The sequence below is a fragment of the Gobio gobio genome (assembly GCF_949357685.1).
Source record: "Gobio gobio genome assembly, chromosome: 9".
Classification (NCBI taxonomy): Eukaryota; Metazoa; Chordata; class Actinopteri; order Cypriniformes; family Gobionidae; genus Gobio; species Gobio gobio.
Window position 1 is genome coordinate 1,020,273 of NC_137115.1, and position 9,481 is coordinate 1,029,753.

General features: G+C 46.6%; 1 protein-coding gene across 1 annotated transcript in view; it reads left to right on the forward strand.

Moving 5' to 3' along the window:
• The window catches only part of cttn (cortactin), a 59,999-nt gene that overhangs the window by 25,963 nt on the left and 24,555 nt on the right, over nt 1-9,481 (forward strand). Inside the window, exons 7-9 of the mRNA XM_079824674.1 lie at nt 5,308-5,418; nt 5,497-5,607; nt 6,739-6,849. Of these exons, the coding sequence (XP_079680800.1) occupies nt 5,308-5,418; nt 5,497-5,607; nt 6,739-6,849 (333 nt within the window). The remainder of the gene's footprint in view (nt 1-5,307; nt 5,419-5,496; nt 5,608-6,738; nt 6,850-9,481) is intronic.

Genomic DNA, 9,481 nt, shown 5'->3' on the forward strand with positions numbered 1-9,481 from the left:
TAAGGGTAGGGTTAGGGACAGGTGTGGTGGTGTGGGTAAGTTTAAGGGTAGGGTTAGGGACAGGTGTGGTGGTGTGGGTAAGTTTAAGGGTAGAGTTAGGGACAGGTGTGGTGGTGTGGGTAAGTTTAAGGGTAGGGTTAGGGACAGGTGTGGTGGTTTGGGTTAGTTTAAGGGTAGGGTTAGGGACAGGTGTGGTGGTTTGGGTTAGTTTAAGGGTAGGGTTAGGGACAGGTGTGGTGGTTTGGGTTAGTTTAAGGGTAGGGTTAGGGACAGGTGTGGTGGTATGGGTCAGTTTAAGGGTAGGGTTAGGGACAGGTGTGGTGGTGTGGGTAAGTTTAAGGGTAGGGTTAGGGACAAGTGTGGTGGTTTGGGTAAGTTTAAGGGTAGAGTTAGGGACAGGTGTGGTGGTATGGGTCAGTTTAAGGGTAGGGTTAGGGACAGGTGTGGTGGTGTGGGTAAGTTTAAGGGTAGGGTTAGGGACAGGTGTGGTGGTGTGGGTGAGTTTAAGGGTAGGGTTAGGGACAGGTGTGGTGGTGTGGGTCAGTTTAAGGGTAGGGTTAGGGACAGGTGTGGTGGTGTGGGTCAGTTTAAGGGTAGGGTTAGGGACAGGTGTGGTGGTGTGGGTCAGTTTAAGGGTAGGGTTAGGGACAGGTGTGGTGGTGTGGGTTAGTTTAAGGGTAGGGTTAGGGACAGGTGTGGTGGTGTGGGTCAGTTTAAGGGTAGGGTTAGGGACAGGTGTGGTGGTGTGGGTAAGTTTAAGGGTAGAGTTAGGGACAGGTGTGGTGGTGTGGGTAAGTTTAAGGGTAGAGTTAGGGACAGGTGTGGTGGTGTGGGTCAGTTTAAGGGTAGGGTTAGGGACAGGTGTGGTGGTGTGGGTCAGTTTAAGGGTAGAGTTAGGGACAGGTCTGGTGGTGTGGGTCAGTTTAAGGGTAGAGTTAGGGACAGGTGTGGTGGTGTGGGTCAGTTTAAGGGTAGGGTTAGGGACAGGTGTGGTGGTGTGGGTCAGTTTAAGGGTAGAGTTAGGGACAGGTGTGGTGGTGTGGGTCAGTTTAAGGGTAGAGTTAGGGACAGGTGTGGTGGTGTGGGTCAGTTTAAGGGTAGGGTTAGGGACAGGTGTGGTGGTGTGGGTCAGTTTAAGGGTAGGGTTAGGGACAGGTGTGGTGGTATGGGTAAGTTTAAGGGTAGAGTTAGGGACAGGTGTGGTGGTGTGGGTCAGTTTAAGGGTAGAGTTAGGGACAGGTGTGGTGGTGTGGGTCAGTTTAAGGGTAGGGTTAGGGACAGGTGTGGTGGTGTGGGTCAGTTTAAGGGTAGAGTTAGGGACAGGTGTGGTGGTGTGGGTAAGTTTAAGGGTAGAGTTAGGGACAGGTGTGGTGGTGTGGGTAAGTTTAAGGGTAGAGTTAGGGACAGGTGTGGTGGTGTGGGTAAGTTTAAGGGTAGAGTTAGGGACAGGTGTGGTGGTGTGGGTCAGTTTAAGGGTAGAGTTAGGGACAGGTGTGGTGGTGTGGGTCAGTTTAAGGGTAGGGTTAGGGACAGGTGTGGTGGTTTGGGTAAGTTTAAGGGTAGAGTTAGGGACAGGTGTGGTGGTGTGGGTAAGTTTAAGGGTAGGGTTAGGGACAGGTGTGGTGGTGTGGGTGAGTTTAAGGGTAGGGTTAGGGACAGGTGTGGTGGTGTGGGTAAGTTTAAGGGTAGAGTTAGGGACAGGTGTGGTGGTGTGGGTAAGTTTAAGGGTAGGGTTAGGGACAGGTGTGGTGGTGTGGGTAAGTTTAAGGGTAGAGTTAGGGACAGGTGTGGTGGTGTGGGTAAGTTTAAGGGTAGAGTTAGGGACAGGTGTGGTGGTGTGGGTAAGTTTAAGGGTAGGGTTAGGGACAGGTGTGGTGGTGTGGGTAAGTTTAAGGGTAGGGTTAGGGACAGGTGTGGTGGTGTGGGTTAGTTTAAGGGTAGGGTTAGGGACAGGTGTGGTGGTGTGGGTAAGTTTAAGGGTAGGGTTAGGGACAGGTGTGGTGTGGGTAAGTTTAAGGGTAGAGTTAGGGACAGGTGTGGTGTGGGTAAGTTTAAGGGTAGAGTTAGGGACAGGTGTGGTGTGGGTAAGTTTAAGGGTAGGGTTAGGGACAGGTGTGGTGGTGTGGGTAAGTTTAAGGGTAGGGTTAGGGACAGGTGTGGTGGTGTGGGTAAGTTTAAGGGTAGGGTTAGGGACAGGTGTGGTGGTGTGGGTTAGTTTAAGGGTAGGGTTAGGGACAGGTGTGGTGGTGTGGGTAAGTTTAAGGGTAGGGTTAGGGACAGGTGTGGTGGTGTGGGTGAGTTTAAGGGTAGGGTTAGGGACAGGTGTGGTGGTGTGGGTAAGTTTAAGGGTAGGGTTAGGGACAGGTGTGGTGGTGTGGGTAAGTTTAAGGGTAGGGTTATGGACAGGTGTGGTGGTGTGGGTCAGTTTAAGGGTAGGGTTAGGGACAGGTGTGGTGGTGTGGGTAAGTTTAAGGGTAGGGTTAGGGACAGGTGTGGTGGTGTGGGTAAGTTTAAGGGTAGGGTTAGGGACAGGTGTGGTGGTGTGGGTAAGTTTAAGGGTAGGGTTAGGGACAGGTGTGGTGGTGTGGGTAAGTTTAAGGGTAGGGTTATGGACAGGTGTGGTGGTGTGGGTCAGTTTAAGGGTAGGGTTAGGGACAGGTGTGGTGGTGTGGGTCAGTTTAAGGGTAGAGTTAGGGACAGGTGTGGTGGTGTGGGTCAGTTTAAGGGTAGGGTTAGGGACAGGTGTGGTGGTGTGGGTCAGTTTAAGGGTAGAGTTAGGGACAGGTGTGGTGGTGTGGGTCAGTTTAAGGGTAGGGTTAGGGACAGGTGTGGTGGTGTGGGTAAGTTTAAGGGTAGGGTTAGGGACAGGTGTGGTGGTGTGGGTAAGTTTAAGGGTAGGGTTATGGACAGGTGTGGTGGTGTGGGTCAGTTTAAGGGTAGGGTTAGGGACAGGTGTGGTGGTGTGGGTCAGTTTAAGGGTAGGGTTAGGGACAGGTGTGGTGGTGTGGGTAAGTTTAAGGGTAGGGTTAGGGACAGGTGTGGTGGTTTGGGTAAGTTTAAGGGTAGGGTTAGGGACAGGTGTGGTGGTGTGGGTCAGTTTAAGGGTAGGGTTAGGGACAGGTGTGGTGGTGTGGGTAAGTTTAAGGGTAGGGTTAGGGACAGGTGTGGTGGTGTGGGTAAGTTTAAGGGTAGGGTTAGGGACAGGTGTGGTGGTGTGGGTCAGTTTAAGGGTAGGGTTAGGGACAGGTGTGGTGGTGTGGGTAAGTTTAAGGGTAGGGTTAGGGACAGGTGTGGTGGTGTGGGTAAGTTTAAGGGTAGGGTTAGGGACAGGTGTGGTGGTGTGGGTAAGTTTAAGGGTAGGGTTAGGGACAGGTGTGGTGGTGTGGGTAAGTTTAAGGGTAGGGTTAGGGACAGGTGTGGTGGTTTGGGTAAGTTTAAGGGTAGGGTTAGGGACAGGTGTGGTGGTGTGGGTCAGTTTAAGGGTAGGGTTAGGGACAGGTGTGGTGGTGTGGGTAAGTTTAAGGGTAGGGTTAGGGACAGGTGTGGTGGTTTGGGTAAGTTTAAGGGTAGGGTTAGGGACAGGTGTGGTGGTGTGGGTAAGTTTAAGGGTAGGGTTAGGGACAGGTGTGGTGGTGTGGGTCAGTTTAAGGGTAGGGTTAGGGACAGGTGTGGTGGTGTGGGTAAGTTTAAGGGTAGGGTTAGGGACAGGTGTGGTGGTGTGGGTCAGTTTAAGGGTAGGGTTAGGGACAGGTGTGGTGGTGTGGGTCAGTTTAAGGGTAGGGTTAGGGTCAGGTGTGGTGGTGTGGGTAAGTTTAAGGGTAGGTTTAGGGACAGGTGTGGTGGTGTGGGTAAGTTTAAGGGTAGGGTTAGGGACAGGTGTGGTGGTGTGGGTAAGTTTAAGGGTAGGGTTAGGGACAGGTGTGGTGGTGTGGGTAAGTTTAAGGGTAGGGTTAGGGACAGGTGTGGTGGTGTGGGTAAGTTTAAGGGTAGGGTTAGGGACAGGTGTGGTGGTGTGGGTCAGTTTAAGGGTAGGGTTAGGGACAGGTGTGGTGGTGTGGGTAAGTTTAAGGGTAGAGTTAGGGACAGGTGTGGTGGTGTGGGTAAGTTTAAGGGTAGAGTTAGGGACAGGTGTGGTGGTGTGGGTAAGTTTAAGGGTAGGGTTAGGGACAGGTGTGGTGGTGTGGGTAAGTTTAAGGGTAGGGTTAGGGACAGGTGTGGTGGTGTGGGTCAGTTTAAGGGTAGGTTTAGGGACAGGTGTGGTGGTGTGGGTAAGTTTAAGGGTAGGGTTAGGGACAGGTGTGGTGGTGTGGGTAAGTTTAAGGGTAGGGTTAGGGACAGGTGTGGTGGTGTGGGTAAGTTTAAGGGTAGGGTTAGGGACAGGTGTGGTGGTGTGGGTAAGTTTAAGGGTAGGGTTAGGGACAGGTGTGGTGGTGTGGGTCAGTTTAAGGGTAGAGTTAGGGACAGGTGTGGTGGTGTGGGTCAGTTTAAGGGTAGGGTTAGGGACAGGTGTGGTGGTGTGGGTCAGTTTAAGGGTAGGGTTAGGGACAGGTGTGGTGGTGTGGGTAAGTTTAAGGGTAGGGTTAGGGACAGGTGTGGTGGTGTGGGTCAGTTTAAGGGTAGAGTTAGGGACAGGTGTGGTGGTGTGGGTCAGTTTAAGGGTAGAGTTAGGGACAGGTGTGGTGGTGTGGGTCAGTTTAAGGGTAGAGTTAGGGACAGGTGTGGTGGTGTGGGTCAGTTTAAGGGTAGAGTTAGGGACAGGTGTGGTGGTTTGGGTCAGTTTAAGGGTAGGGTTAGGGACAGGTGTGGTGGTGTGGGTCAGTTTAAGGGTAGGGTTAGGGACAGGTGTGGTGGTGTGGGTCAGTTTAAGGGTAGGGTTAGGGACAGGTGTGGTGGTTTGGGTCAGTTTAAGGGTAGGGTGTGGTGTAAGGGAATAGTACAATGTAAAAACATGTATGACCACAATAAGTGCATTGTGTCAAATTATCAATTAAATTAAAATCAATTATCAATGTTTTCTGTTTGAATTAAGATTATTTTGCTTACCCCATTGGCAGATTATTTTGCTTATTTTAAGCAAAAACTCCCCTAATTTTGAGTTATTTTTCCCCAAAACAAGACAAAAACTTTAGCTTGTCTAGTAAATGCTTCTTAATTTAAGATTTTTTTGATATTTGGACTGAAAACAAGACAAAAATCCTCAGTAAGAAAAGCATGTTTTGCAGTGTATTTGAGTATCTGACAGATATTGCAGCTCTTCAGAGAGCAGAATGAAGACTGTAATGTTGATCCGCTCGTGTGTTGTTGTAGATTACGCCACTGGGTTCGGCGGCCGCTACGGCGTTCAGGCGGACCGTGTGGACCAGAGCGCTGTGGGCTTTGATTACCAGGGGAAAACAGAGAAACACGAGTCTCAGAAAGGTTGGTTCCACGTTCCCCAGCCTCACAGTTGTGCCTGTGTTTGGCCGTGTCTGCATTACTGACGTCTCGGATCTACAGATTATGCCAAAGGCTTTGGTGGCAAATTTGGAGTGGAGACGGATAAAGTGGACAAGAGCGCCATGGGCTTCGAGTACCAGGGCAAGACGGAGAAACACGAGTCTCAGAAAGGTTTGTGTGACTGTACAGGTTTATAAAATACCGGAAGAACAGAAGGTCGGGATAATAATAATAAATATAGCCGCAAGCGTCAATCAAGAGTCTAAGCACTAATGGCTCATGGTGAGGATTAGAAACCAAACTGAAATGTTTCTGTCCACCAAAGAAGAATTGAATGGTTGCGGATGTGTAATGCTGCTTTCAGTCTCTGCGGTTTACGGGCAGAGAAAGAAGAATAAAATCAGTACAGACTTCAGCACCTTCGGCCCTTGGACCCTAATAATAATAATTTAGCTTTACACTGTACAATAAGGTTCCATTAATTAACATTAGGTAACATTTCACCACGTGCCCGACTCATAAAGGAATCAGATCTTTTTCCCCAAAACAAATATTTGTTCTTTATAATCAGGCATTATCTCAACCACCTGTGGTTTTTAATATAGTCATTAGTGTTATCAGAAGGACACATGGTCAAAGTGCACCAGTGACCGAAACATCATCATCATCATCATCATCATCATCATCATCATCATCATAAGAGACGCTCTCTGACCTTTGCACATGTTTTTATGGTCCTTCTTCTTTTTAATACAATATTATGTCACATGACATACCAAAATGCATTATGGTCTAAAATAGTCAATGATGTATTTTATCCAGGAATGACATTAATCACAATTAAGAGAGAAAAGTCTTTGTCATAAAAGTGTAAATATGTTTATTATCATCAGGCATCACTGAAAACATCAACACACTTTAGTAGATTTAATACTTTTATTCATAATGTTTACATTTGTTATGTTTTTATATTCAGATTTTAACCTGGAATTACTTTTTTGGGATTCAATAGTTCCTTAAAGATTATTTAAAATGAGGGGAATCATTTAATGTAGTGTATGTATTTGTAATATTATGAATATGTTTTTGACACCAGAATTGAAACGCCACGTCAACAGAGATTAATAAAGGCTGCAAACACTAATGTATGAACTAACGGAGCTGTTAGCGGTTTATTCTGGAGATGTGCTGATGTCACATTAGACGGTGATGGTGTTGTTTTTGTGTGTGTGTGTGTGTGTGTGTGTGTGTGTGTGTGTGTGTGTGTGTGTGTGTGTGTGTGTGTGTGTGTGTGTGTGTCAGATTATGTGAAGGGCTTTGGAGGGAAGTTTGGCGTTCAGACGGATCGTCAGGATAAGTCTGCGGTGGGATGGGATCACCAGGAGAAACTGCAGCTGCACGAGTCTCAGAAAGGTAACACACACACACACACACACACACACACACACACACACACACACACACACACACACACACACACACACACACACACACACACACACACACACCTCAGACCTGTGACCACTCAACACAATCAACTGCGAACGGTCGGTTCATTAAACAGTTAATAAGCAGTTTTTCCCTGACGAAAAATAGTTTGGATGACAATTGACTACTGTCATTTTCGTCAACGAATAAAAACGAGAGGAGAGTGTTAGGGAGGGTCGATTACAGTTACAGTTTAACTAAACTAAAATCAATTCAGACGACAGAAATATGACTAAAACGACGATGAACACTGGTTTAAAGCTCTCCCCGAAACACTTTCAAGGCGGGTAAGCAAAACACATTTTGACACACATTTCGCGATTTGACTTGATTAAAAACGTCTTAAACTGCAGCAGAAAGTCTTAAATTCAACATCATGGCCTTAAATCAGGGCTCTGTGATTTCTGTGACGCAGAATCCATTCATAAACTGTAATTTCCTGTATAATGCAGAGTCACGGATGAATAAATCAACAGTCGGTCCGTCTCTTAAAGGGCCAGTTCACCCATTAATGAGAATCCTGTGGTCATAACCCGCTTGATTCGTTTTATGCTTAAAACAAGAACAAATATCTGTCATTGGGTGTGAAAGTGACTCTCATGTGAGTTAAGGTGATTATAAACACGTAATCATAAAATTCGAGATGGTGAAGAAGAGAATGTAAACCGGACTGAAGGGGTCGGAGAGATTATCAGTCAGGCATCGGATCAGGCCCAGTCTCAGGTCATTGATCACACTGAGGACAGTGTAGATGTGTAGATGTGTGTGATGTGTGTGTGATGTGTAGATGTGTGTGTGATGTGTAGATGTGTGTGATGTGTAGATGTGTGTGTGATGTGTAGATGTGTGTGTGATGTGTAGATGTGTGTGTGATGTGTAGATGTGTGTGTGATGTGTAGATGTGTGTGTGATGTGTAGATGTGTGTGTGATGTGTAGATGTGTGTGTGATGTGTAGATGTGTGTGTGATGTGTAGATGTGTGTGTGATGTGTAGATGTGTGTGTGATGTGTAGATGTGTGTGTGATGTGTAGATGTGTGTGATGTGTAGATGTGTGTGTGATGTGTAGATGTGTGTGATGTGTAGATGTGTGTGATGTGTGTGATGTGTAGATGTGTGTGATGTGTAGATGTGTGTGTGATGTGTAGATGTGTGTGATGTGTAGATGTGTGTGATGTGTGTGATGTGTAGATGTGTGTGATGTGTAGATGTGTGATGTGTAGATGTGTGTGATGTGTGTAGATGTGTGTGATGTGTGTGATGTGTGTGATGTGTAGATGTGTGTGTGATGTGTAGATGTGTGTGTTGTGTAGATGTGTGTGTGATGTGTAGATGTGTGTGATGTGTAGATGTGTGTGATGTGTAGATGTGTGTGATGTGTAGATGTGTGTAGATGTGTGTGTGATGTGTAGATGTGTGTGTGATGTGTAGATGTGTGTGTGATGTGTAGATGTGTGTGATGTGTAGATGTGTGTGATGTGTAGATGTGTGTGTGATGTGTAGATGTGTGTGATGTGTAGATGTGTGTGATGTGTGTGATGTGTGTGATGTGTAGATGTGTGTGTGATGTGTAGATGTGTGTGATGTGTAGATGTGTGTGATGTGTAGATGTGTGTGATGTGTAGATGTGTGTGATGTGTAGATGTGTGTGTGTGATGTGTAGATGTGTGTGTGATGTGTGTGATGTGTAGATGTGTGTGATGTGTAGATGTGTGTGAGATGTGTAGATGTGTGTGATGTGTAGATGTGTGTGATGTGTAGATGTGTGTGATGTGTAGATGTGTGTGTGATGTGTAGATGTGTGTGTGATGTGTGATGTGTAGATGTGTGTGTGATGTGTAGATGTGTAGATGTGTGTGTGATGTGTAGATGTGTGTGTGATGTGTAGATGTGTAGATGTGTGTGTGATGTGTAGATGTGTGTGTGATGTGTAGATGTGTGTGTGATGTGTAGATGTGTGTGTGATGTGTGATGTGTAGATGTGTGTGATGTGTAGATGTGTGTGTGATGTGTAGATGTGTGTGTGATGTGTAGATGTGTGTGTGATGTGTAGATGTGTGTGTGATGTGTAGATGTGTGTGTGATGTGTAGATGTGTGTGTGATGTGTAGATGTGTGTGATGTGTAGATGTGTAGATGTGTGTGTGATGTGTAGATGTGTGTGTGATGTGTAGATGTGTGTGTGATGTGTAGATGTGTAGATGTGTAGATGTGTGTGATGTGTAGATGTGTGTGTGATGTGTAGATGTGTGTGTGATGTGTAGATGTGTGTGTGATGTGTAGATGTGTGTGATGTGTAGATGTGTAGATGTGTGTGATGTGTAGATGTGTGTGTGATGTGTAGATGTGTGTGATGTGTAGATGTGTGTGTGATGTGTAGATGTGTGTGTGATGTGTAGATGTGTGTGTGATGTGTAGATGTGTGTGTGATGTGTAGATGTGTGTGATGTGTAGATGTGTGTGTGATGTGTAGATGTGTGTGTGATGTGTAGATGTGTGTGACGTGTAGATGTGTGTGACGTGTAGATGTGTGTGACGTGTAGATGTGTGTGACGTGTA